The following is a 26,357-nucleotide window of genomic DNA, read 5'->3' on the forward strand; positions in this document are numbered from 1 at the left end:
ATGAATAACTCAGGAAGCAACGTCAGTCACTTGGGGAGTGTCAAAAATGATGGGTACGATATCTTCTTTTTGCTCCTTACCTTTTTGTGTGGATTTGTAATGGGTCTTCTCACCAAGTACATAAACGGGATAAAGAAGAATGCCGTGCGGATAAGGGAGGCATGTGCGAATTTTGACTTGATCTGCACGAGTGACTGCAAAATGGTGTTCTGCGTCAGGACAGGTAGGTTCCTTCGTAAATCTGGTAGCACTTGTGGTGCGGAGCAGGCAACCATTAATTCACCCCCTTGGGATGATAATACACCCCCGATGCACCCCCCATTCTGCTTATACCCATTTTTCTACCCCCCCCTTACAACGCATAGACATCAAAATGAACAAAGGGAAGATCTGCTCCCAGTGTTGCCATGCCTGCCTAGCAGTTTACGAAAAAATTTTAAAAAGAAATAACAAGCTGAAGGCAAGCGAAAGTGGTAAAGGCACCCTCACCTACTTCGACCTTTGGAAAAAGACGGGACAGAAAAAGATTGTCCTAAAAATATCGGTAATACGCATTGTAGGGGTGGCTCTTCCATTTGGCTCTGTTAAAAGGCCATTTGTTTAGCGTTTTACGCAACCTGTTTTTATATTTTCTATGCCCCCCCCAACCCTCAGAGCTTGGACGAAATGTACGAAATTGAAAGAAAGGCCAAGATGGAAAACCTCATAACGTCCATAATCATCGACGCGGTAGGGAAGTGTGTAACCTATTATGCTCACACGTGTAATTGTGCGTAGCGTGGAGTGAATACTTCCTTCCCATCTCTGCTTTTTTTTTGTTTCCCCCTTCGCTTCAGGGACGAACGCAAATCGAGCCGAACACGGAAACGGTCATCGCCATTGAACCGGGTATTAAAAAAAGAAAATAAAGAAATGAAATAAACGTATCTTTCTCCTGCACAATTACGTGTGTGATCACGTGAGAGGTGTTCCCGTTTTATCCTACTCTTCGAAGACGGTTTCTTCTTCCACTTTTTTTTTTTTTTTTTTTTTTTTTTTTCTCAGTGCCGGACGAAGTTGTTAACAAGATAACGGGGCAGCTGAAGCTGCTGTAGGGAATTGTTGCCACTGTGGATATTATATGACGCGATGTTGTGTTTTACGCATGGAGAATGTGCTTTTGGCGGACTAACCCATTTTGATATGTCACCAAACGGGGTGGCGGCGACGGGCACGCATTTATTAGATGGTCGTTCGGGAGTTGACGTTACTTTTACATGCATACGTATTGTGTCTGCATTTTCACGACCCACCCCCTTCCATTTTTGTTGCCCCTAAAGCGCAAATAGGACCTCTTTCGATCCTGCGAATTGTTCGCATATTGGCTCAGTTGAATGAAGAGGAGACGAAAAAGTTAATCAGTGGTGTGCATGGACAAGCGTGTGCAATTTTTTTTTTTTTTTTTTTTTTTTTATGCCTCACTCCCTCTTTCCGTCATACACACGTCGATACGCTCATGTGGAGTGTTGCTTATTACCCATTTTTGTATGAGTAATAAATCGGGGTTGCCAATTGATGACATAATATATCCTTAATATCGATGGGCGGCCCCTTATCCCGCGTTTGGTCTATTCCACTTTTGTTGTTCATTTCGTTTTGGAGATTATCACTCTTTTGAATTTCATTCCCCCCGTTGACATGGGGAGAAGAGCCTCCCTGCTTCTTGGCCGTAAGTATGTATATACTGCCTGCATTTTTTATTAACTTAAAAATGACGTTGAAATTATTTTTTTTTAAAATTTCCAAGGGGCACCTATTTTCATAATAGCCAAATTCCCAGGGAATTCTTTTATTAGGATATAGGTTTAGTTTTTTCAGAACGTATCGAATGACTTTGTTGTAAATTATTCCTCTTTCGATTAGGTAGAATTTTCCATCCGGTTTCAATGCTTGGTGGACTTTCTCTAAGCTGTTGTCCACATGCTCCAGCGAACATAAGGTGAAAGACGAAATGACTGAATCGAAAACGTTGGGACGGAAGAGTCCATTTTTTATGTCATCATTTATGATATATACAGGATATGATGGTTTTATTTTTTCCAATTTTTTTTTCATTTCTTCACACATTTTTTCACTTTTTTCCACGCATACTAAGGTGTCTACTTTTTTTAAAAATGAGAAATTTCTTCCTGACCCTGCCCCTACTTCTAGGACCACTCCTTTTACTTTTCGAAAGTTCCTCTTTTTGTATTTGTTTATGGAGGTGACTTTTTCTATGAAGTCATTTTTTTCGTCGTAACTTTTGGCTAGCTCATCGAAGGTTCTAATTCTGAAACTTTCGCTCGGTTCTCCTAATGTGTCGTCGTTTGCAGGTCTGTTCTTTTTGTAGATGTAAAAGCAGCCCGCTATGACCCCCCCGTTGGCGGCGCTCACTCCGACGAGGACCTGCGAAGAAAAGAGGGTGCACGAATGATTGGAATTTTTCTAGCACGGTAGATTGCACATGGGTAAATACGCAGGCAGACCTGCCCCCCATCACAGGCAACATCCTGTGCGAACCCAGCCTAACCTTTTTAAACGAAGAGAAGGTAAACATGACGTTCCTTTTGGACCTGGAACTAAACTGAGAATGCAACCCCAGAATGGGTGAAAGAACCCAGCGGGGGGAGCCAATTGGCGGGAAATAACATTCACAACAGGTGTGCCCTACAGTGGACGCATTTCGCCTATCAGATGTGACAAGTCGTGTTTCCACATGGCAGTGCACTCAGAGGGGGGTGACGCGCCCACAGTATATACATATCAGTGGAAGTAATCTATGTGTTACATGTTAACCTTCTCACACTGCCTCTGGATGAGGATGCAGTAGGATTGCCACGACGCGCACAGAACAGGTCAGAGTTCCACACTCTGGATTTTTTGCAACGCCTTTTCCGGACTGCGGCGCCCTGTTAAAAAATGATGTGTTTTTGCGTAGTATTTGCGCAATTTTTTTTTTTTTTTGTTCACCCGCTTTAACCCGCGTGCATTTCGGAATTGTCCGCACCGCTTTCAAAACGGCGACCATTTTGAAGTCTCATTTTTTAAAGGCCCCATTATACATGTATTTGAACCACTTCAGTGGTTTTACGCCATCCGTTTTTTCAACAATCGGAAAAACATAACATACATTATATGTGAAGATTGGTGAAGAGACGACATTGCGATGAGTGAACCCAGGAGCATGGCACAATTTTACCAACCTTCCTTGCGAAGGAGAAAAGAAGATTTATTTTTTACTTTCTCAGGAATTTTTTAAAAAAACATCTGAAGAGGGGAAAGTAGGAGAAAAAAATGCCCAACAGTAGTGTGGAGAAGCATAATAAAGGAAAAAAAGTAAATAAATAAAATAAAATAACCTAGCAGTGAAGGAAATAGGGGCAAAGGAACACCACAGGGAGAGCGTACCCGGTAGGAGAGCAGAAATTGCAAAGGGGAAACCGGGGATTGTATAATGCCCGATGCGAGACTCCCGAACGAGCTGCGAAATGGAGAACATTCCAGCATAGGTGGAAAAAGCCAGATGGACCTTATTGTGCGGAAAGAAATAGGAAAGTGGGTATTACTGCACAGATTTATCCATAAGTATGATGGACCCGCGGGCAAAAGAACACTTTTGAGGAACAAAATGTCGAAGCAGACAGATCAACCAACAGATCAACCATCTGATCCGGGAACTTGCCACCCAAGCGTGTTTGACCTCTTCTATCATCCGACGGGAACGCACCAAATACGCACCGGACCCTGTGGGGTATACGTGGAAGAATGCCCTTCAAAGGTTACGGTAAACGGTGCGATACAAAATTTGCCTTTCCAAAATAACCTATCGGACGAGCCCAAGATTAAAGAAGATTCAAACGAATCACTTTGTGGTTCCTCAGCGGGTACAAAAAAGGTCAAAGGGAAGGCAACAAAAAAAGACGGAATTAGCAAAGACCCAACGGAGGCTATTATATCCAAATGTATCGACATAAGGAGTTATATTGTCAAACACAAAAAGAGCTTCAAAAATATATTAATCAATTTGTTCAACGAGTACACATTTCTGAGGAGGTACATGAACAGCAACTACAACACATACCATAAGTTAAAATTCTTCCAGAGCTGCAACCATTATGTGAAGAAGTTACATGACGTCCTGTCCATTTTTGCTGATGTTGTAGAGGAGAGTGACGAATATTTAATGATAGAATTGTACAAGAAAATAAAAGTTAACATGCGTCTGCTGTACTATGTTGGGAGAATTTTATCCAACTATCTCACCTGCATTGCTTATAAAAAAATAGCCTACGTAATTATGGTTTGCATTTCTCGAGTACACACCATTTTTAAATGTATGCTCATATCGGAGCCGTTTAAAAGGGCCGTTCCGGAACTGATAAAGATGATTCAGTACGATATGTCGTGAGAATGGCAAAGCGCCCCATTTGGAGGTCCTTCCCTATATGTTTATTTGTGCTTGCCCCAATTTGGGCGTAATGTGCACAGTTATGCTTTTTTTTTTTTTTTTTTTTTTTTTCGTATTTGGCTTTTCCTTTTTTAGTACCATTTGTGCATGTCACCAAATTTACCCAAACAGCGGTGATGGAAACATTCTTATTTTCGCTTGACCCTTAAAAAAAGTCGCGCAGCAAATTGCGCCGCTAGTATATTAATTGGCGGATCATTCCTGTTCAATCGACGCGGTAGCTACGCGGTAAAAAGAACAATGATGGGAAGCAACAAAAGGTGGTATTCCAAGGAGAAACCCGTTCCTACACACACATAAAGAGAAAACTATGGAGGGCGTATTTCCGCACATACAATGAAATAGACCTCTTTAGTTATCTCCCCCGTTTGTTCTCGCAAAAAGTTAGACAAGTGAAATAAATAGCAACACTCACCGCCGATGCGGTAATTGGCAAAAGTTTGAAATGGATAAAACTGTTTGAGGATTGTTCTTTTTTTTTTTTTTTTTTTTCCAGCTAGCCAAAATGTTGAACAATGTTATTAATACATTCTGAACGTTCATAATTTTTTTTTTTCTAGGCACACTTAAGTTGTGCGTGTGTGCTTTTTTTTTTTTTTAGCTACTAGCTATTTTGTTGTTTTACTGCCCTGTAGGATGTTATTTTAATTTTTTTTTAATTTTATGTTACTTTATATTTTCTTTGCTATTTTTATTTTCATCCTTGCACTTAACATAAAGGACGATTTACTCACATCTTCTCCTTCGGATGAATAATCATCAGAACAGTTCTCGTAATCGCGTCTACAAACAGCTTAACCATGATTTCTGAGTAAGCAGGGCGACGAAGAGTGCAAACCTTTTTGATGTATTAATGCCACGCTTGTTTATTTGTCCCCTTAAAAATATCCTCTTTTTTTTTTTTGCTTTGCAGTGAAGACTCGCCCTTCCTAATTGAAAACTTAAAAAGTATAGCGAATCGTTTAAAGCAAATTCATTAAAGCGTTTTATTTGCACATTTGGGTAGCACGCCACATTCGTGCTTTGGAGTCAAGCATTTTATTTGCACGTTTCACTTTTTCTCGTAGGAATACTGCGGAGAGGAAACACAAAGGTGAGCAACTTTTCAAAGCAGTTTTTTTTTTTACCTCCCCCCCGAAGTGGTGATACGCCCACTCGCATTTTTATTTGTAGGTCGTCCACGACAAAAGGAAGAAGTACGTTGACGATGTCTTTGACTTAGCGCTTAGCAACTTGCGCTCAGGGAGGGGAAAAATAGAAAAGTCGCCACAAATAGACCTTAAGGGAGTATCAAACAAGGTACGACATGGTGAAAGTTACCTCGAATGCGAATCATTAACCCTTTCGAATGGGTTCTCGTCAGACGTGGCAAGCACCACAGAGGAAAGTGAACGACATAATAAGTGTACATTTTCCGCAAAGGCGAATTACGATTCGGAAAATTCTGATGATGAAGAACATTTTGAGTGTTCCCCTGGATTTAGGAACGACGAAGAGATCAGACTCTTCAATGAAAATATTAAGAGGAAGTTCTATAATGATCTCCTCGACTATTATAATGTACTAAAATTAGAACATTTTGATGAGAGCCCCAATTGTGGACAATCAGCTTATCCATGTGAGGTACGTAATCTGAGAAGAAGCGGCAGCAGGTGACGCCTATCGACTGGGAGGGAATAATCCGTTGTGCTGCATTCTGTGTAGATATTGCTGCCGTGCATGTGTATCTGTGATCCTGCTTAGACGTGATTATATTCTTCCAACGGGTGCTTCAATAGGCAATTCCACGCGTTAATGTGTCGCCGTGAGGATAGACACATGCATGTAGAAACGCACAAACTGCTCAGAACGTGGATCTTTTTTTTTGCAGGATTTTGGGCTAAGCCAGGATCACAGTGGATGTGAAAACTCTCCAAGTACATCTGCAATTACTTAAAAATGCATACGTCGCTCATATTTGAAATGATGCCTTTTTTTTTTTTCATTATTTGTAAAATTATTTACATATTGTGCACAATTTTTCCAAGCAGGTGTGGGGAAGAATGTGTTGGATAACTCCCCCGTGGGAGCAAAACATGTCGCGCCAGGATGGGGAGGTCAGAGAAAGCAACATAACCATAATATAGGGGGAAAGACGCAACACCCCCTACTTACCAGTGATAAGAAATGTATGCAGAGAAGTGGTGCCTCTAAAAATAATGCTCATGGGAGGGTCACTCCAAAATCTGTCCTTTCAAATGGAATGATAAAAAGGAAGAAGGAAATTTTAGAGAATGCATTTACAAAGTTGGAAGATAAGCCCACTGCCACTCAAGACAAGAAATTCGCATCGTTCCTGCCAAGTTGTGGAGGCATAGAATGCGATTCAGAAGGAGGAGAAAGGAAGAGTACCCACAAAGGGAGTAATAAGCCTAATGTAGATTCGAAAGAGGCAAAGAGGGGAAACAAGGGACTTGAAAGTTGCGACGATTTAGCGAATGGCAAGATAGAAGCAGCTGCTTCTTCCCAGCCCACTGATGCTGATAAATCGAAATACACAAATGGGGGTAAAGCCTTACGAGAAATTATCGATAAAGGAGGTGTTGCTAAAAATGGCAAAGCTGACAGAGAAAAAAGGGGAGTTAGAAGGATAAACTTAAATAAAAACCATAACCACTTAGAAAGAGATGCCAGTGAGCTCTCAAGAGACACACCCCCCTGCGATGAGAAGAGGAGTCATGTGAGCCTTCAAATTGGTGGTTCTAGCAGATCAGGTCGTTCCAACCTAAATGAAGAGAGAAAAAATGGGAATCTCCCACCTGACGGAGCAGAATTAGACAGTAGTGAAACGAACGCGTCCTTAAGTAACGAGCTTAAGAAGGACTCCAAAATGAGTAGGAAGCATATTTGTAAAAGTTCAACAATTCTTTCGCGAAGAGAGCGGCCCAGTATAAATCAAAAGAGTAGTGAAAAAATAGCTCAAGAAGGAGAAACGTCCGATTCGAGTAATGGACTAGAGAAAAGGAGGTTGTTTATCATGCATTCGAGGAAGAAGACAGTGTACAAGGGGGAGTCCCAGAAAAAGCGATTAAGGAAAAATAAAGAAAAACTGAAGAAATGTTCTATGGATTCTTTCGATAAGGGGAGAGGAAATAACTCCACGCGTGAAAAGAAAAAAGTGGATCGTGGAAAATGGGAAAATAAATCGAACAGTAGCATATTCGAGGGAGACTCTTTAGAAGGGGAAATTCTGGAGAGGAAGAAAAGAAAGGGAAAATTGCCGCGTCCGAAAGGGAGTGAGCAGTTCCTATCTTATGTGAACAGTAGAGGAAATAAAACGAAGGTAGAGAAATATCAGGGGAGTAAGGTAAGCTCTGTGGAGTCCTCAAAATCTGACAGGGATGAAAGTAGTAGCAGTTCTCATTTGAGGCCAAATTCCGAGGGATATCGAACACATGGTAGCAAAGGGAATGACGAAGAGGTACTAGAAGGGAGACCTTTGGAGATGCTAACGTTATCCATGAAGCGCTTTCATTTTTATAAAGGGGAAGGAGATGAAGAGAAACTTAAATTTTGCGAAAAGCATCGTTCTGGTGAAAAAGTAGAGTTTGACCAAAAAGGAGAATATATTTTTTGCGACAAATGTAGGGAGATTAATGCAAATATGGCAGACGAGAATTTGAAAAATGGTGTCAGTGAAGACATGATGTCTAAGAGTGTTCTTGTGAGAAAACAGGAGGATCATCAGTACGCCAGAAAAGGAGAAGGTTCCAATGAGGACAATTCCTATGTAACCCTAGAAGAAGTTTCAAAGAATGGAGCGCATAACTTCTACCTTCGAAGGAGCAGATACACCAGTTTAAGGAGTAAATCTATTCGACTGAGCGGGGTATATGATTGGGGTGATCACTACTCAGGTTACAGCGAGGTGGAAGAGCACCATCATGATCCGAATGACGACAAATACCTCTTTCCATTTTGCGACGAAATGTATGAAGATGGAAAATTTGCAAGAGAGGTCTACCTCCCCAGGGGGGACTCTGTCCTGGAAAACGGCAACCAAAGCAGCAACAGAAGCGGCAACGATGACCTCTATTTACCCTTTCAAGAATCAACGCCCAGGGGGGAGGAATCCATCCCAGATGAGTTATTACACAGTAAGCCCCCTACTAGCAATGTGGAGAGCGAACATAGCGACGACACACAATTGAGAAGGCGCGAATACATTCGGGGGCAAATTTGCAGAATATTGAAAAAGGAAAACTGGGACGGTGAAGCAGAAAGTATGTTAAACCTTTTCTTCAGGTGCGTGGATGTAGAGGCGGAATGCAGCAAAAATAGCCACACACTGATTGGGGAGGACATAAAAAAGGATAAAAAGGGAGTTCGAAAGGGGGGGAGAGGGAAAAGGGGAAACAAAACAGGGATATGCAAAAAGAAGCAACAACTGGCAGACATAGAAAGGGGGAAAAACGGGGGTGTGGACAAGTTGGAAAGGGTCTATTTGGATGACGCCCCAAGGAGCATGCCGCTGACCATGCTAATAGTAAGAAACTACGAGGAGGGGCATCTGCATCATCAGCAGGAGCGGAAGGAGGGGAGCGAAAAGGTAAGCGTAAAATATAAAGTCGAGTTGACAGGTGTGAAAAATCCCATGGGGATGAAGAAAGCAGTAGAAAAGGAAAAAAATCTGTTTTCAAGGATAGAAAGGATATATGATTTTTGTGCTTCAGATGGAGAGGAATGTGCAGAACGGTGGGACAATAACCTGGTAGACAGGTTTATTCCATTTCCTAACATGGGGTGGAGTTGTTCCAAGGAAGGTTATCAACATGAGGTGTTAAGTATTCACTCCGCGTTGGGTCAGGAAAGGGAAGGTGTCTTTTTCGATGATGAGCGGGAGAATCTCATTAATGAGGAAAGGAGCCACATGGGCGGAAAAGGCCTCATGCTTGGTGATGCTTTTTTAGGGGTTCCGAAAAAGGAGGGAACTAACAAGGCTAATAAGTTTGTAAAGAAATCCCCTCTCGCCAAATGGAATGTTAATGTGTGTACCAAATCGGTAAAGCAGCCTGGCGGAAAAAACGCTCTTGTGAAAAGGGGTCCCAAGGGTGTAGCTATCCATTTTGATGGAAAGGGTTCTCTGAAATATTCCTTTAGGAAAGGTGTACCTGCTGTAGGTGGAAGGCCCGAAGGAAGAGCAATCCAAATTGGTACGTCTAAAAAATCCCCCCTCCCGAGAAAATCTTCATTGGAAGGGAATTATCCAAAGGGAAAAGCAGCTAAATGGGGAAAGGCACATCATGTAAGTAACTTTAAGGATTATCTTAAGCAAATGAGAAATACACGGGGAGGTAACAAAACAGAGGAGCCTCTTCCAAAGGATGGACAAAAAAGGGAGGACTCAAGAGACACACTAGGGGGTTCTCCTTCATCAAGTTCTACCGTAAATGTTGTAGATGATAAGAATGAGGGGAAGATTATTGGAAAAAGTTTTCTTCTACCAACGGGGGTAGAACCAGAAGTGGCTACGCCAGAAATTTCGAACCGTCCAAAAGGTGAACCGGATTCGTATAGACAGTTAAAAAGCTCCTCAGGGCATGGCTTCAAAAGGGGAGGAAGTAAGAAAGACGAAGACATCAAACTTGTGAGTGACCCCCCGAGGGATGTGTTGGACCCTCTGGTTAAGGCGCATAATGGTTCCCAAAAGGATCAGCCTGACGCGGTGGAAAAAAAAGAAGATAAGGAAGGAGAAAAAAAAAGAGGATCTTCCAACACGTTTAAAGATTCATATGCGAGGAAGAACAGTCAGGATGGTGACAACCCCCGTAGGAGCTTTAAGACGGATAAACAAAACCGCAAATCAGTTGAGAATGGCCCCCAAAGTTTGGATGGAGGAGGATCATCTGGGAAACCTCCTCGAAGGGAAGAAAAGCCGACCTCTAATGAAAAGGAGGAAGGAACTAAAACGCTGCATGCAGGGGGGAGAAAGGAGGAAGGGTTAAGATCTCCACCTAAGGATGGAAAAAGGGAAAAGGAAGAAAAAGGAAATTATAACAGTAGGAGAAGTGAGGGGATGGTTGACAAGCTTCACCCTAATTTGATAGATCGATTTTACGAGCCTTCCAAGGGTAGCAAGATGGGAAAGAAGGAATCGGAGGAAAGCGCTTTAGAACAAGAAGCAGATACACTTAACAAGGAAGGATCGCCTCGAAGAATACTTAGGTCCATTGAGGTAGCATCCCCAGGGAAAATGAGTTTTAGACACAAGAGTTCTCTCACAGGGGGGAGGAGCATATCACATTTTTTGAGCAAACATGAGAAGGAAAAGAAGCAAAAGTCTGATTTGGGCCCATCAGCAGAGAACAAAATTTCCAGGGGTAAGAACGAAAAGGCCAAGACTGCAAAAGGGCTTATTGAGAAGGGCCAATATTATGGTTTTACCAATTTGGGGAAAAATGTCGAGCAAAATATTTCCCCCCTAATGGAAGCAAAAGAGGGGGATCCTCTAAAGTCTCATCAAAGGAGGAGCCCCCCAAGTGTGAGCAATAAAAGTGAAATAAAGTTGACTGCCTCTCACCACGGTACGAGGCGTATATTTAATGATCCTAGGAAGGAAGACACTCACGAGGGGAATAACGCGAAGAGGACAACGAACCTGGTTGGACGCCGAAAAAGCAGTCTTATCAATCGAAGGGGAAAACCATCTCCCCGAGCAATGGGCTCGTTTCCACGCAAAAAGACGCTGAGACAAATGGACAAACCAGTTTTAAAAAATGAAAAAGGGATGGCAAGGAATTCGAACTATGTCGATTTAAGGAATATTGAATGCTCCAAGAGTACCCTCGAATTTCTTCTTGAAAAAAAATATCTCAAAAGAAATAATCCAGGTGAAGGAACGGATGGTACTGAAGGGCAGAAGAAGAAGAAGAAGAAAAAAAAAAAAAAAAAAGACCTTTCACTTGTTTGCAACCAGAGTGTGGGGCGACAGTTGTCCAAACGTTTTGCGATGAGTAGACAAGAAAATGAAAAAAAAATGTCAAACAGGAAAATCGCAAATGCGAAGGAAGTACCAGAAACAGATCAGTTCTCAAATCTGAGTTACATTGAGGGCGGCAGAGGGGAGCCCCCCGTCCTTTGGCCGCGAAAATTGTTTATTGAGGAGGAGGAAAAAAAAAAAGAAGAAAAGAGGGTTTATCCACCGTCATCGGCGTCATCATCGGAAGCACCATCATCACGAAGGTCAGCCGCCACAACAGCAGGAACACCCGCAGCAGACCTCACACGAGGTGTGGAAAAAAGGGAGGCCTTAAAACTTGCGCAAATCAAGGCAGCACACACATCGTGCACGTTGCGTTTAAATGAGGAAACAAAAGCAACCCCTTTTGGGTATAACCTCTTGAGACAAGAGAAGGACGAAAGGAAATTTAAAAGACGAACAAGTCATGTCCACTCGAGCAAAAGCAGTCTCAGTTATAGGCTAACAAACGTTGTTCGAGTGAAACGAAAAATTTACTTGAGTGACATGGACGTGGAGCGTTCTCCAGGGATGGATTCCAGGGGGAGAGAAGACGTGGGAGCGAGTTTTACAGGCGAGGAGGAGGAAACGCAGTCGGAAAGGAGGGTGGTTGAGCAGATCGATCAAATAGGGGACAACAAAAGTGACCAACCAACGGAGGCACACAAAGACAACCACAAAAATGCAGGAAAAATCGCAACAACCCTTCGCAAAGCGCCTGCGAAGAAGGCCAAACAGATAGACCATTTCTTAACCATTAAAATAAATATCATCACGGTTTTTCTACACAGTTCGTATGTTAAAAAAATTAACATGAAGGCAAGTTACAACATACAGGTGACCATTTATTCGTCCAGTGATAGGAAGACCATCGAACAGAATTGGAGGAAGGAGACTTTTCCATGCTACTTCACATCGCACACGAGCGGCATAGGCTTAAGCTCCGACGCGTTCAAGAAGATTGACGTAAGTATATATGTGTGTGGAAGAGGCGCGTACGGGGGTGTAACGATCGTACTGATTAGGTTCACATGGTTTGCCACGCATGGGCAGTATGTGTGTCGAGTACATGTTCGAATCAACACATGCGGTCGTGTCCTTTGAGAGAGACCCTCACATCGTTGGCCGTTTCCCCCATTTTTTTTTTTTTTTTTTTTTTTACTCCATTCAGGCCATGTGCGAAAGCGAAACGAAGCAATTCTTCAAACTGGTGGTATCTTGTCGTCGGGAGAAGTCCTTCCTCAAAAAGGAGCTCATACGAATTTACAGCAGGACGTTTGAGGCGGTACTACCAAGCGCGCGCGTTAAAAGGGCGGGCACTCGTGGGGCATCCCCTTCGTCATCTGCACATCTGCCTTTCCATTATTTGAACCCCCTTCCCTTCCCCATCTTTTCGCAGCCCATAGAATTGAAAACCTACTCCCTGAGTAAGAACAAGAAGTATGCCTTCGAAACGGGGAGCTCAAACGACGAGTTGTACGAGATGAATGGTAATGTGGGTGAAAACACGCGTGTGGCGTAGGCAGGCGGAAAAGGGGGAGAGCATAGTGCACTATGAAAGGAGAAAAATACAAAAATAAATTCACACCTATAGGAGTATACGCCCATATGGGTACATTCGTCCCTTTTTAGGTAACATCATCATGGGCACCTTGTAGGGGAATCGTTAGGAAGATCAGAGTGGGTTGTTCCCTGCAGCACTGTAGTGTTTTCGCTCCTGCAGGATGTGTGCTTTTGCACTAACATGTACCGTTAGGGTATTTCCACAAGGAAAGCTGTCTGGTAGGCCGCTTAAAACTTTTGCGTGTAATAACACCTTCCACATGTGGTGCGTAAAACGAATGGGATAAACGCGTTCGTTTGAATTGAACGCATGGGTAGAACATTTTTCCCCTCCGTTTGCCCAGCTACGTGAGGATCCCCCTGATATGGGCGAAGATAGCGACGCGTTGGAGAATTTTTTTTTTTTTTTTCCTTCAAACGCGTATCGTGGGAAGGATTACACCTGCGGAATGGGTTCAACTCGATTGTTAATTCACCAGTTAATTTGTTCGCGTGTTTGATTTGTTAAGCGTATATATGCACATGTGTATGCATTTTTTTTTTTTGCTCCAATGCTGCTTCAGTTATAATGCTTACCGAAGGTATTTCACGCGCGGTTCATTGTGGAGTACATGTTTGTTTCCGTTTTGGGGTGATTGGCGGGTTGGCCTCGTAGAACAGAAACGTCCGTAACCCATGCGGATGCTCGCATTGGGTGTATACCTCCATATGTGCACATACATACATACAGGTTGCTAACTATGCGGGTGTATGTACGAGCGTGTGTGAGTTATCATAACTGCCTAGCAGGACACGCTCGTTAAGATCAGGCCTCCCCCCTCCTTGGCACACCACCGGTGGTAGAAAAAATGAACAAACTGAAGCTAATTAGCAAACCAACCTTTTTCATGCACAATGCGAAAAGGAACCACCTAAATTACAAGCTGTATTTAAAGTATAAACAATGGGATTTTCTGAAAAAGGAAATTGTTGACTACTTCAATTCGCACAGTAGGGTAAGCACGGTGGTGGATGTGCAGGGTAGATGTTGGGAGAAGTTTAAAAAGAAGGAGCTGCTGCAAGTGCATGGGTATATTCCCGCCATAATTTGGAAGTACGGACCAGAGCAGCGAATTTGTATCGACCACAAGTTGATTGATGAGTACGCCTTCGAGGAGGAGGACGGCCACCTGTCTTTGCGTAATGCTCGAAAAAATGAAAAAAAAAAAAGGAAAAAAAGAAATGACAAAGTATCCACATACTTCCTTACCAATTATGCGTGCTAGTGGCTACCCCATGATATGTGCCCTTCTCCCTCCTTCAGTGTTCTCCGCAAGGCTGTTCAGAATTCACATCGATGGGAACGTCGTCGAGTGTGTTGTGTCACACGTTGAGACAGATCCGGGTGAGTCTAAACTGGTGTTGCCCGTCACTGGCAGGTGGGCGGATTGGCTCACTTGGCGGTTAATTAGTTACGCCCCCCACCAGTCTGCCAATTCCTGCAATACAGTTCTACACAGATGTATGCCCCTCTTCCCCTCTCAACAGTCGAAAAGCACATATACTTTCTCAAGTTTGCCAGAGTTGTTAAGAACCAAGTGACTGAGTTGAATATCCCGTGCAGCATCGTCGGTCTTATCGGCTGCCCTGCGTACGTCAATGGGTACCACGTCCAGCTAGCGATGAACTACATAAAGTGCAAAGTGATAGGAAATAATATTCCTCCTCCTTTTCAAATTGACGTATCGAAGCTAACTTACAGGGAACCGTACAATTCGATTAAGTTGGGGGAGTTAAAGGTATGCTGGCACCTACGTTGGCACCCGCGTCTGCATGGTTGTGTGTGTCGTGTGAGGACTACTTGCATGTCTAAACATGGTGAAGACAGGTGTAGTGACTGAACTCGAAGTAACCAACGTGCGAAATACTAAACGTACTAACGAAGGAACCACCCCATTATGCCCACCTCGCAGCACCTACTGCCGGACGACGGGAACGTAGTTTTTTCGGAGGAGTATGACCTAAATGAGACAGAAGTGGTGTGGACCTATGAGCCCGGAAAGGTGAGGAAGAGATCGGCTAGAGAAAGACGCACAGGGGAGGGAACACAAAATCGTGTACTAGGAGAAGCGTTGGGGCGCCAGTTTTCTCCCCCCTTTAACATACACAAACGGATAGCGAGACTTCTTTTTATGCCCACACAAAAATGAGCAGTTTTTATGTCACCGAAAATTGCTGCCCCTTCTCCTTTTGTTTTGCAGATTCCGGAGACGCCCCTGCCAGAGGATTACATGGACCCGAACTTTATAAACAAAAAGGGGAAGCGTATTCAGCTCACGTATAAGGACTATTGGCCTAAGCAGTGACGTTACGGTTAAGCGGATACTCCAACAAAGGGTCTTCATACTGCTCAGTCAAACTGCATCTGTTTGGTCCATTTTGTGGCTTCCCTCATTGGTTTCTCATTGGCTCCTCATTGTCTCCTCATTGGAGGAAAATAATTATGGAGCTGCACTTGAGGCACTTGCGATTTTTCAGAATGGTGCCTGTGAGAAAAGAAGGGGTGGGAAATGGGAAGAGGCGACATTGGAACTGCATTGGTTCTCATTTGGCAACGATCGGACGGTTAGATGAGCAGAGTAACCTCCCCAATTTTACCGATGCCGTTTTTGCTGCCGCAAATGGAGCAGAGGATGAAAAACTTGTTCACATTTTTTTCAGAGTTCAGTTTGGATAATTGCTTTTCCAACGTGACGATTAAATCGTGCAGGGTATTCATCTGTTGGGGGGAAGGGGAGAAGGACATCCACCCGGTTGTGTAAGCATGTGCATGTGGATGCATGTGCATGCATGTGATTGTCTGGATGATCAAATTCCCCATCTCAGTTGTTACCTGCTCTTCGTATTTTTTGTGAATATTTATTTCTTCCTCCTAAGTCGGGGGAAATCCAATTTCGCATGCAGAGGAATGTTAATCAGGGGGGGGTTCCCCAAGGAATAGTATAACTTTGGGGCACGTACACATTTATGTGGATGGAAAAAGGAGCAGTTTTTTTTTTGGTACACTTTTCCGTCATGACGCAGGGAATAGCATTACCTTGTACGCCTCTATTTGGAGGTTCAGTTTTTGTATTTCGCCCTCCTTAACGCTGAACCCGTTTTGTAGGCTTTCCAGAACCTGCACAGGGTGAAGGAGGAATTCCCATGTGTAAGCGCCCACAGGTGTGAAGAAGTTACGGGTTCACTTATTGTAGAAGGCAAATGCTGGGTCCTCACCTCCACGTGCTTCCGTATTTCCATGTGTAAATTTTTTATGCGTATGCACGAACAGACGTACGCTTCGATGAGCTGTTTCTCGTGAACCGTTAATCCCGGCTTATCCGAATTATTATGCGTGACAAAGTTAAAGACCATTTCTGCATATTTCTGGATGCCCTCATCGGTTGTATCTTCCCCCAGGTCGTTCATTGTTTCCCTTTTGGGGGACAGGCAGTTTGTCAGGCACTGGTTGTTTAGGGTCAGTTCTTTGTTGGTCAGCAGTACGTTCTTAAGTTCGCCCAGGGTCTGTCAGGCGGGAGGAGCGGTGTGAATATGTGGTGTTTATACGCGGTGCAGGCGTGACGTATACGGGGTGGACAACGAGGGGTTTCCCTTTTTTTGCGCCCAACCTGTTTATTATTTCTCTTCAACTTTCTGATTAACTTTGTTTTTCGCAAAAGCGCCTTATTCAGTTGGTCCCTGTCCTTCTTGCACATTTGGAGGTTCTCGAAGCTGCACTCCAGCACGGCGTAGGGAATATGCCTGCTCTGACTAAACGCCTCGTTGATTCTATTCAGGCAATTTTTTTCTTCTTCGAAAGCCATTCGGGTGTTAAATCTTTGGTAAGACAGAAACGCAATTAAGGGGAGTGACTTCTTTTCCACAACATCGAACATTTCAAGATAATTAATGAGCGACTCCGTTGCGTCTAACATTTCTGTCATTACCCTGGAGTTGTCTACATGGAAAACTTCCGACCCTTTCGTCTCAAAAATGCGAAAAGAAAAGTATGACTTTAAAAACTTTAAGGCGTGACAAAAGTCTTCTAACAGGTTGTGGAATTTCTTCCCCAAGTAGGTAACCAATTTTTTATTTTTTTCTGAGCAGCCTTTTAAATGTTCAAATGGTGAAAGAGACTCTTTTTCTCTTTCTTCGAGCAATTCTTTAAAATGGATTCCACTTAACGTTCGCATTTGATCACTCTTGACAGAGTCGTCTTCGCTGCTTGGGAGACTAGTGTCTACCTCTTCGTAGTTCGCCTCCACGTGGTACTTCTGTTCATTCTTTTTGCTTCTTTCCTTTGCAATTACGTCGACCCACTTAACGATATTCCTCTTTTTAAAATGCTCTTCCACTATCTTTTCATTTTCGTATGGAGTTACAAACAAGAGGAACGAAAAAAAGTGAATACCCTTGAGGAGGAGTCTCCTCAAGCTCCTCAATTCTCGAACGACATTTTTCAATGAAAAGGTTTTCGCTGTCGTGTAGGTTGGGAAAAGGTATTCTTCGACACAGAGGTAGATGTTCACGTTTAGGAAGATCTTTTTTACGGTGGTGGACAGATTACGCAGGAGGGCCTATCAGGGGAGAAAAGCACACATGTTGGGGGAGAATCGCACGTGCTTAGAGGAGAAACCCCAATAGAGGGAATGGCCAACCGTTGGAAGAATTACCTGAGCATGTTCCTTGTCTAGACTCCCATGCAGCCATGTCCCGAGGTCGTCTAACAGATTGATCGCTTCCTCTAGGCAGCTGACTTCCTTCGAAGGGCGGTCACAAAGAGTGGAAGATGTAAACATGGAATAGCGGTCAGTGCGGTTGGGAGAAGTCTACCCCATGGCACACATTCTAAGGTGGGGGTAGTTTAGAATGAATTACTTTTTGGGAAATCCTCCTTAGTTCAGCAACCTTAGAATAGTCGAACTGGTTATCCTTCTCCTCTCCCTCCATTTTGTGACAAAAGTCAATTAACTGATTCGCTTGAGATGCAAAAGTATTCTTGCAGATGAGAAGGTACTCTTGCAACTTTTGTATTACATTTAGGATGTGGCTTTGCAATAATTTGCACTGCTCGTTGATTTGGCGCTGCGGGGGGGAAAAGTTCAAGGTGGCAGATAGGGAGAGAACTTTTGTAAGAGGTCCAACTGGGGTGTGCAAGTGATTGCCCGTCTGAGCGCTCTTCCCACCTGGAGGTAACCATCGTAATGGTCGGGCTTCGCCGAAAGGGGGATTTTATTAAAATTGATCCTATACTTTGGATAGCACTTCCTCCTCATAACTTTGTATATTTTCTCCATTTTATTTATGTGTTCATTTTTCTTTTCTATGACACGGGCAAAATTTGCTTTTTCCTCTTCGACCTGTTGCCTGATTTCGTCTCTTTCCTGTTCCAACTGGTTAAGACTTTTACTCGAGTTGGTAATAATTTCGTTAAGACTTTCAATGGTTTTTTCTTTTTCGTTTAATTTGTCTGTGTGGAAGGTCCTACACGTGTCTAGCTCCTTCTCTATCTTTTTATTCTCATTCTGAAGGTCTTCCACTTTTTTGTGTAGCATCTCTGAAGGGGGAGATGGCGTAGCCAAAGAAGGAGTGTTGGTTTGTGCTGGCATCTGCAAAGTAGGTACAAGACACGCACCCCACTCACACACCAATCACAATCGTGTGCATGGTTCCACTATCTCGGGGCGTACCATTTTCCTTTATCTTATTTTCGAGCTCCTCGAACGCGACGGACTCTTGGATGTTTTCCCGTGAGTTTTTTGGGAGCAGCATTAAGTTCCGCCACCCGGAGTTGCCTTTCTTCTGCGGTTACGGCGGCGTAAAGGGATAGGATGAGGAAGCTGTGGCGGGACTTCCCCATGAAGTCAGCGTATTACAGTCAGTGCTAACAAGAGCGCTTCAGGCAGTACATGACAAAACGGTGTAATAGACAAACAGTGTAATAGCCAATGGGTGTTGTATTGCTTGTTGCCTTTCCCCTACCTTATCCTCCAGAGAACTGGCCAGCTGCGCCACCTTGCTGGACAGCTGACTGTTGCTAGTCAACAGGTCGTTGTTCTCATCCACCATGCGATTAATTCTGTCTTTCTGTTCCTCATTATTTTTTTCCAGCTGCTTAATGTCCTTTTTGTACTCCACTATGGCCTTCTTGAGGATGTCTAAATGAGCAAAAAGGGGGAGTGGCAAAATCATAACGCTCGACGGAGAGCAGACAGACAACCTGTTGGCCTCAGCGAAGCATGGTAGAACAACAGGCATTACCATTTTGCTCCTTTATCTCTTTATATTTTTCCTTAAAAAGTTTGTATTTCTCCTCCACGTTCATTTTGACGATGGCCAGGGGCACAGGAGTTCGAATTGGGCAGAGTTAATGAGGGGTCAGTGGCAGTCCAAATGGGCAGTTACATGCTCGGTGCACCATTAAAAAGGGCGTTGTTAAAGGGGGTATTCAAAAAGAAGGGCATGTTCAAATGGAAATATATAAAAAAAAAAAAAAAAGAAACAAAATAACAACTTCGTAACTTCACAAATTAGCAGCTTTGCAATTTCACAAAACTGTGACAAATGGAAAATTAACAACTTCGGCAGATCATCGTTAACAAAAAAAAAAAAAAGAGAAAAAATAAAAAATTAGCATAGGGGTGCGAACAGTTTACACCATTGCAGGGCTAACGGGGGTGGCACAATTTTTTGTTCACAGTGGAGCATACGTGTAGTACATTTTGCCGCTCACATTTTTGCAACTGCGCAACGTTGCAATTTTGAATTTTCCAGCTTTTAAATTTCCACTTTTTAAATTTCCAGCTTTGCGATTTCCCAACTTTGCAATTTCTCAACTTTGCGATTTCCCAACTTTGTGATTTCCCAACTTTCCGATTTTTTTTTTTTTTTTTGCCCCTTGCGAACTGGGGGTTAACAAACACGTGAAAAAAAAAAAAAAAAAAAACGAACAAGGCATCCGCTTAAAGTGTATGCTGTGGTGTATACACACGTATACCCACGAGCGCGGAGGCCGCAATGGAAGTAACTTTACCAAACGGTCGCTACGTTCCCCACCACATAAAAAAGGCATTCACAATGACATACCTGCATTTTTTTTGGTCACGCGTTGGATATTTTTTCCCTTCCCCGGATGTGTATTCCGTGCATATTTAACCAACTCACGTAGACACCTACGCCTATGCACAGATAACACTGCCGGTTCTCCTTTTTCGTTTCACTTTTCAACCCTCATGTAGTATGTGTCCCAATTGCTTCGTCTGGATGTGCCCTTACACACCATCCTCTTAATAGGAATGTATTCCACGTTTTTGTATTTCATCACATATTTTCTGTTTTCGTAGTAGAAATCCTTAGCCGAATCGGGATACGGTTTCAGGGTGTAGTTAATGTTCGGGGGGTATGGGGACGAGTAGGTAAAGGTGTTACTGGACGTTCTGATCAGCTCGTATTCACTCGATTTGGTCTTCTTATTTGGAAGTCTTTTGAAGTTGTTTCCGTAATAGTTCATTTTGTACAGGTCACTATACGGGTCGTTTATTTTTCGGTTTATGTTGTTTATGTTTTTCTTTCTTGAATAGTGTCGATAGTTTCTTTTAAAATTTAGCATGAAATAATTCTTCATTGTTCTGAACATCTTATCCTTTTCGTTAGTTCAATGGGTAGGTCGGCCTCTTTATTGTGCTCTCCTTTATCAGTCCTCTTGCTGTAAATTTTACCTTTTTTTCCCCTTCTATGCGTTATTGGAAGTTGCCTTGGTTTCCTTCCCCTTTTGTGTTTTTGGTACCTCCAATTTGGTGGAAGGAAAAGGAGAACGTGCGCACCAATTTTATGTCATACTATACATGCCCAACCTTTTTTAAATTCCGCGTTTTCGCTTTTTCTCGAAGTTTCATTCTTTACACTTTCGTTTAAATGTGTAGCCCTCATAGGGGAATCACATAATGGAATGAAAGAAAAAAAAATATATATATATATATAACAGTATCCGTTGAATTACCCCTTCACATATTTTTTAAAAAAAAAAAAAAAAAACGAAATAGAAATGAAGTGTGAAATTTTTTTTACACGTTAATGTAAAACATAGAAGCTGGAAGGACACACTATGCTTTGCTTTGCTTTGCTGATAGCCTTTCACGGACTAAAGCATAAAAAGCTTCATTTTTTTTTTTTTTTCTTTCTCCAGTTTTGAATTCATGTGACATTACATTTTTATGTGTGAAGTTTAGGAAAAATTGTCAAAAAACATCTACATTCTTCATTTGTGTGTTTGTTAGAATGACCTCCCTTTTTATCATTTTTCACCTTTACGAAGATTTAGTCGAAAGTGGGTGTAGTACATCTGCACGTGTTCTCTGTTCGGCATTTTGTTTAGTTTGAGAATGCCTTCCTCATTGTGCTCACCTTCTCAGTGGACCTTCTGAAGGGGCATATAAATAAACACGAGGAAGGGACACAGTTGAATTTTGCAAAGAGCATTTTTCTCCCTACTGTATATAAACGTTTATACATATGTGCACACGAAATAGTGCATATGTACAGGTGTGTAAATTCGTGTGCATGTCCATCTGCACACTGCTGAGAAAGTGTAACAGAAAAATTCCAGCCCTTTGACTATTTGACCATAGCGGGGTTGTAATCAAAATGGAGTTCCACCATTTTCCACTGTACCAACACGCACACATAGGTTCCCCACCCGTTGCATTTCAACGCACGGCTTTAATTTTGTCTAGCCTACTACTTTTTAATGGGCACATTTTTTTTTATGAACCGTTCAGGCAAAATAATGTTTTTGCATAAGAATGGCGCAAATTTTTCAGAAAAAATATGAACAGTCATATATTTTTTTTTTCCCCTCTTAAAATTATTCACTATTTTATGGCAACTTTGATGGATAAAAAAAAAAAAATAAATAAAAAAACTCTAACGGAAAAATTAACCTTTTTATTTCGATCTTTTGCTGAAACAAGATCAACATTTTCTGTTCACAAATTGTAAGCAGAACAACACTATGCGACAGCAAATGCACATATAGGTTCGCGTATATAATTATACAAACGGAATGGCATAACTGCGGGAGGAAATTCTGATCCCTTTAAAGTTTCATATTATGATGATGTGGGGATGATGTCGCAAAGAAGGACATTTCCACATCGCGTGGCCATTCCTTTGGCAAATCAAATGATTTAATTTTGTAGTTATATTTTTTTTTCCTGCACTGAGAGAAAGATTAAACCTTTTTAAGGTATCAAATCAGGTGCACACTTCTGACGTGTTAGAAGCCTGCTGAGTGTGCTGTAATGTATATCACTTAATAAGCCTTTGAGCAAATGTCCTAGTTGGTAGAGCGAGAAGTAGCGAGTGCGCAGGCGCAGGGGAAAAGGCTTATTTTTGGCGCGATGGTGGAGGGAAAATGGGAAAGCTTCCTTGATGCACACATATATATACACAGTGTGCATGCGAAGTGCGAAAATAACAGCAACAGGGTTCCTTAAAAATGGGTCGATTACGGAGTTCACGACGAAACGGGAAAATTTAGACATGCGCGGGGGCGGAAAAAAAGTCACATAAATTTGTCCGACGTAAAAACAGAAAATAACGCAATAATTTCCTGCTGTGTTACAGAATGGGGAAAATATATTATGAGTGAATCAGACGGAGAAACAAATTTGGCGGGAATTTCGACAAATGGAGGGGAATAAAATGGAGTTATAGCACACTGGTATAGGGGGGGAATTGTAGCATTTGATATGTTAGCAAAGAAAAAAAAAAAACAGGCAAAAACAGAAGTAATGGCAAAAATGTAGGAACACCAAAAGAGAGTTAATAACTCGTAATGATCTACCTACCACTGGGGAAATATATCCAAAATGGGAAATGAAAAAGTGAAGAAGTAACCATCTGTGCAGGAAAAAAAAAAAAAAAAAAAAAAAAAAATAGCGCGGCTATAAAAAATGGCTAACAATCGAAAAAAAAAAAAAAAAAAAAAAATGAAGGGGAAAAGAAGTTACAAAAATGAATTCCGCTCTTGCGAATAGCGAACAAAAGAAAGCAAAGAAATAGTAAATTAAGTCAGAGTAAAGAAGAGTAACAGTAGAGTACTAGCAGAGTAATAACATAGTGAATCACTTGCAAAACAAAAAAGCAGATGAAACAAACTGACATTAACCATGTACCCGTCAAAAAAAAAAAAAAAAAAAAATTGTAGAGTCAGATATAAAAGTAGTGCTGTAGCAAGTTAAACAAGTTCAAAGTTGCATGTTTGCTAGCGCAGAAAATTTGAAAGAAGAAGGAGGAGAAAAGGAGAGAGAGAGAAAAAAAAACACACTGATATGGTGGCAGGAAAGCGGACCGAGTGGAAAGAAAAAATAAAAAAAACACAGTATGAATTTACACATATAATGGGAAAAAAAAGAAAAAAGGGGGTGATATGAAAAAAAAAAAAAAAAACAAGCGAGGCGGAGGCGAAGAGTCCAGCCAAAGGGGAACTGCAAATATGTGAGTGGGAGCTGCAGATAAGTGAAGGATGGCGACAAGTAAGCCAAGGGAAGCTGAAGATAAATGAGGGGTTGCAACAAATAAGTGAAGGGAAACGGAAGATAAGTGAGGGGAGGAGGAAAATTATAGAGGGGAAGCAGTCACTACGTGTGCAGGACAACGTGGCTGGTGTGTTGGACAAGGTAGTAGCTGGCCAGGATCAACTAGCAGGTGGGCAAAATGACCGAAGAGATAGAAGCCCCAAGTTCAGGGCAGGCATAAAAGCGGATTGCGAAGCGGATGGCAAGACCGAAGGGGAAATTTGGAACAACAAAAAAAGGGATGACATAAGTGGGAATATTTTAAGTGCAACAAATGTGGACAGAAGCCCATTCAGAGCGGAGGGGGAAGGTAAGGGGTTAATATTCCCATCGGATATCAAGTTAATATACGGAAGCATAACCACAACGGACAGAGAGAAAACTCCAAATGTACAGAAAAAAGTTACCGCCTTGTTTAGCAAAAACTTATATGACGTAGTGGTGCTTTATTACGAAATGCACTTTTACAACAATATTGATTCGTTCCAGGTCGATGTGAACGTGTACGAAATTTACAACGACTTGATCTGCCTGATAGACGAATTGTATAGCATGTATATTACCGACTCGGAGAAGAAAAAGAAGAGCTCCTACATGTATGAGGATATGGAAGAGAGGTATCTTAGTGGGGAGTTGTGCGGCGGGTGGACAGAAAGGACGCAGGAAGAGCTGCTGCAGGAGTACTACATTTTGAAGGGGGACAGAAATACGCTGTTCATAAATTTCAAGCTAATGAAGATGGTGTATTTATCCGCCGTGTTCGATTTGGAGTTTTTTGGCGACGTGTGTCAGGAGAGCGTTTTCCTTTCGGAGGGAGGCCCCATTAGCGAAGATGCTGGCGTTGCCGCAATTGACGCAGTTGACGCAGCAGCTACATCCGCTACCAATACCTGCAACCAACTGGTTGGATCACCAGGCAGAGCAGTCGAGGCCCCACGACATGATAACCGAGGTGACAGGAAAAAGAGTAATAAAAAAAAAGGCATATCGAAAAGGGCGGACAGGAGAAGCGACAGAAGGGAAATACCGAGCCCCGTGTTGAAGTTGGACATGGTACGGTACCAAGATAGGAATAGTATGACAGGAGGGGCGATGCCGGAGGTGGAAGAAGAAGAGGAAGTATTCCCCCTTGGGGAAGTGCCCCCTTTTGAGGAAACCTTCCCCGTTGGGGAAACGTACATCCGAGAAGACCAAAAACTGTGCTACCGTATTTTGTGTGACGAGCAGCCGTACAAGGCCCTACTGATAAAGGATGAGCTTAACCTGAGTTCGTCCGACGATGGAGAGAACTACCACGGGGGGGTGAGTGCATCAATGGGTGTAGTGCAAAACACAGGTACCCCTCTAAGCGTGCATAGCGGCGTCGTCAATTTGGGGAGTTTGGTCAACCGTGCGAGCGGCGGCTCAGCGGCAGAGTCACCCCCAACCAGCAGCGAAAACGACAAGGATAGCATAACTCAGGAAAGACACAGTCGGGTATACACCAAGTCGAAAAGGAACAAAGGGATACTCTCCTACGCATCTCCCCATGAGAAGTCAGTTAGTATCCCCAAAGATATCCTAAACATAACATCTTTGTTGAGCACCCCCATTTTATCAATGAGTAATATAAAGAGCCTAAATCAGGTGAATTTTTCATATGGATATAGTCAAACAAAGAAGGATCTGTACAACTATTGTTACGCTTACCTAGTGAGCATACACAATGGGTATGACGTTATCCCCATGGAGGGTTATAAATTCAGACCCATCATAATAGATGGTGCAAATGTATCTGCCAAGGTTATCCAAAAACATGTGTCAAATGTGCTAGATGCAGATATGTCGATAATATATGACTGTTTTTTATTACATGAGGCATATGTTTTTTTTAAAAGAAAAAAAGTGGATGATATTATCATTGTTTTAAACCCTGTGACGAAAAAGGGGGAGGAGTATTTTCTGGGGAATAAAAAGGTGTGCAATTATTCCTACTTGGAAAATTTAATAAAACAGAATGCCATACTGATTTGCAATGAGAAATATTACCACAGTTACAAGGGGGACGTCGTCAAACGGCGCACCTACGACGATGTGTTGATATTGGAGCTGGCCTCGCACAGAAGTAGGGCGCTCTCCACGTGGAACGCACAAACTGTGCCAGTGAATATGCACCGTTCATTCGATTATTTGTGCGTTCCGTCACGCGTACTCTTATTCAATATATATATATATATTTTTTCACCCCGCAGATGGCTGCGTCATCTCCAACGACAACTACACGGACATAGAGGCAGACACGGCGTGCGAGGAAATAAAGCACGTTATCTCACATTACGTTGTGAAGCACCATTACGACAAGCATAATGGATTCGGCTTGGACATGACGAAGAAGCCTTTGAAGTTTGTCTTAAATTCTCTCTTCCAGAAAATTAATTAATTACTCCTTCGCGCGGGGCGTCTCCTTTTGCGCCATTTTCGCGCACATTTTTTACGTCATTTTTTGCGTCATTTTTATGTCATTTTTTGTGTACATTTTTTGTTTACATTTTTTGCGTACATTTTTTGTTTACATTTTTTGCGTACATTTTTTGTTTACATTTTTTGTGTCAATTTCACGCCCGCGGTTATGCCCATTGTATGGCCTCTGCCGAGGGGGCCCATTTTTTTCTTCTTTAAAAAGGAATTCGTAAACAAACGCGTTTGATTTGACCAGAGCGCGAGCGTAAGCGAATAC

At 42.5% G+C, this 26,357-nt stretch overlaps 8 protein-coding genes across 8 annotated transcripts; 5 read left to right on the forward strand and 3 right to left on the reverse strand.

The window, feature by feature from the left end:
* Nucleotides 1–1,094, forward strand: PCOAH_00005780 (Peptidyl-tRNA hydrolase; the record flags this gene model as incomplete). The annotated part of the gene is made up of 5 exons (XM_020057389.1): nucleotides 1–223; nucleotides 366–544; nucleotides 655–729; nucleotides 837–888; nucleotides 1,045–1,094. The coding sequence occupies 5 exons, from the start codon at nucleotides 1–3 to the stop codon at nucleotides 1,092–1,094; spliced, it is 579 nt and encodes a 192-aa protein (XP_019912884.1).
* Nucleotides 1,095–1,512: 418 nt separating this feature from the next.
* On the reverse strand, nucleotides 1,513–3,046 carry PCOAH_00005790 (Methyltransferase; the record flags this gene model as incomplete). Its single annotated transcript, XM_020057390.1, has 3 exons — nucleotides 1,513–2,424; nucleotides 2,549–2,602; nucleotides 2,999–3,046. The coding sequence occupies 3 exons, from the start codon at nucleotides 3,044–3,046 to the stop codon at nucleotides 1,513–1,515; spliced, it is 1,014 nt and encodes a 337-aa protein (XP_019912910.1).
* Nucleotides 3,047–3,472: 426 nt separating this feature from the next.
* PCOAH_00005800 (Uncharacterized protein) lies at nucleotides 3,473–4,426 on the forward strand (the record flags this gene model as incomplete). The annotated part of the gene is made up of 1 exon (XM_020057391.1): nucleotides 3,473–4,426. One exon carries the CDS (start codon nucleotides 3,473–3,475, stop codon nucleotides 4,424–4,426), a length of 954 nt encoding a protein of 317 aa, XP_019912819.1.
* An 860-nt stretch (nucleotides 4,427–5,286) lies between these two features.
* On the forward strand, nucleotides 5,287–13,005 carry PCOAH_00005810 (Uncharacterized protein; the record flags this gene model as incomplete). The annotated part of the gene is made up of 8 exons (XM_020057392.1): nucleotides 5,287–5,297; nucleotides 5,400–5,434; nucleotides 5,554–5,579; nucleotides 5,660–6,109; nucleotides 6,357–6,402; nucleotides 6,517–12,449; nucleotides 12,655–12,768; nucleotides 12,883–13,005. 8 exons carry the CDS (start codon nucleotides 5,287–5,289, stop codon nucleotides 13,003–13,005), a joined length of 6,738 nt encoding a protein of 2,245 aa, XP_019912788.1.
* Nucleotides 13,006–13,804: 799 nt separating this feature from the next.
* On the forward strand, nucleotides 13,805–15,740 carry PCOAH_00005820 (Ribosomal L25-like protein; the record flags this gene model as incomplete). Its single annotated transcript, XM_020057393.1, has 6 exons — nucleotides 13,805–14,225; nucleotides 14,350–14,430; nucleotides 14,574–14,824; nucleotides 14,999–15,088; nucleotides 15,287–15,482; nucleotides 15,503–15,740. 5 exons carry the CDS (start codon nucleotides 13,895–13,897, stop codon nucleotides 15,389–15,391), a joined length of 858 nt encoding a protein of 285 aa, XP_019912870.1.
* On the reverse strand, nucleotides 15,510–19,389 carry PCOAH_00005830 (Uncharacterized protein; the record flags this gene model as incomplete). Its single annotated transcript, XM_020057394.1, has 12 exons — nucleotides 15,510–15,571; nucleotides 15,684–15,804; nucleotides 15,919–15,957; nucleotides 16,123–16,203; nucleotides 16,302–16,589; nucleotides 16,694–17,641; nucleotides 17,738–17,824; nucleotides 17,943–18,149; nucleotides 18,251–18,621; nucleotides 18,755–18,866; nucleotides 19,047–19,222; nucleotides 19,326–19,389. 12 exons carry the CDS (start codon nucleotides 19,387–19,389, stop codon nucleotides 15,510–15,512), a joined length of 2,556 nt encoding a protein of 851 aa, XP_019912842.1.
* An 891-nt stretch (nucleotides 19,390–20,280) lies between these two features.
* On the reverse strand, nucleotides 20,281–20,700 carry PCOAH_00005840 (Uncharacterized protein; the record flags this gene model as incomplete). Its single annotated transcript, XM_020057395.1, has 1 exon — nucleotides 20,281–20,700. One exon carries the CDS (start codon nucleotides 20,698–20,700, stop codon nucleotides 20,281–20,283), a length of 420 nt encoding a protein of 139 aa, XP_019912920.1.
* Nucleotides 20,701–23,078: 2,378 nt separating this feature from the next.
* Nucleotides 23,079–26,060, forward strand: PCOAH_00005850 (Uncharacterized protein; the record flags this gene model as incomplete). Its single annotated transcript, XM_020057396.1, has 3 exons — nucleotides 23,079–23,125; nucleotides 23,518–25,745; nucleotides 25,873–26,060. 3 exons carry the CDS (start codon nucleotides 23,079–23,081, stop codon nucleotides 26,058–26,060), a joined length of 2,463 nt encoding a protein of 820 aa, XP_019912895.1.
* Nucleotides 26,061–26,357: the final 297 nt, after the last annotated feature.

Source organism: Plasmodium coatneyi, chromosome 3, assembly GCF_001680005.1.
Source record: "Plasmodium coatneyi strain Hackeri chromosome 3, complete sequence".
Taxonomy (NCBI): domain Eukaryota; phylum Apicomplexa; class Aconoidasida; order Haemosporida; family Plasmodiidae; genus Plasmodium; species Plasmodium coatneyi.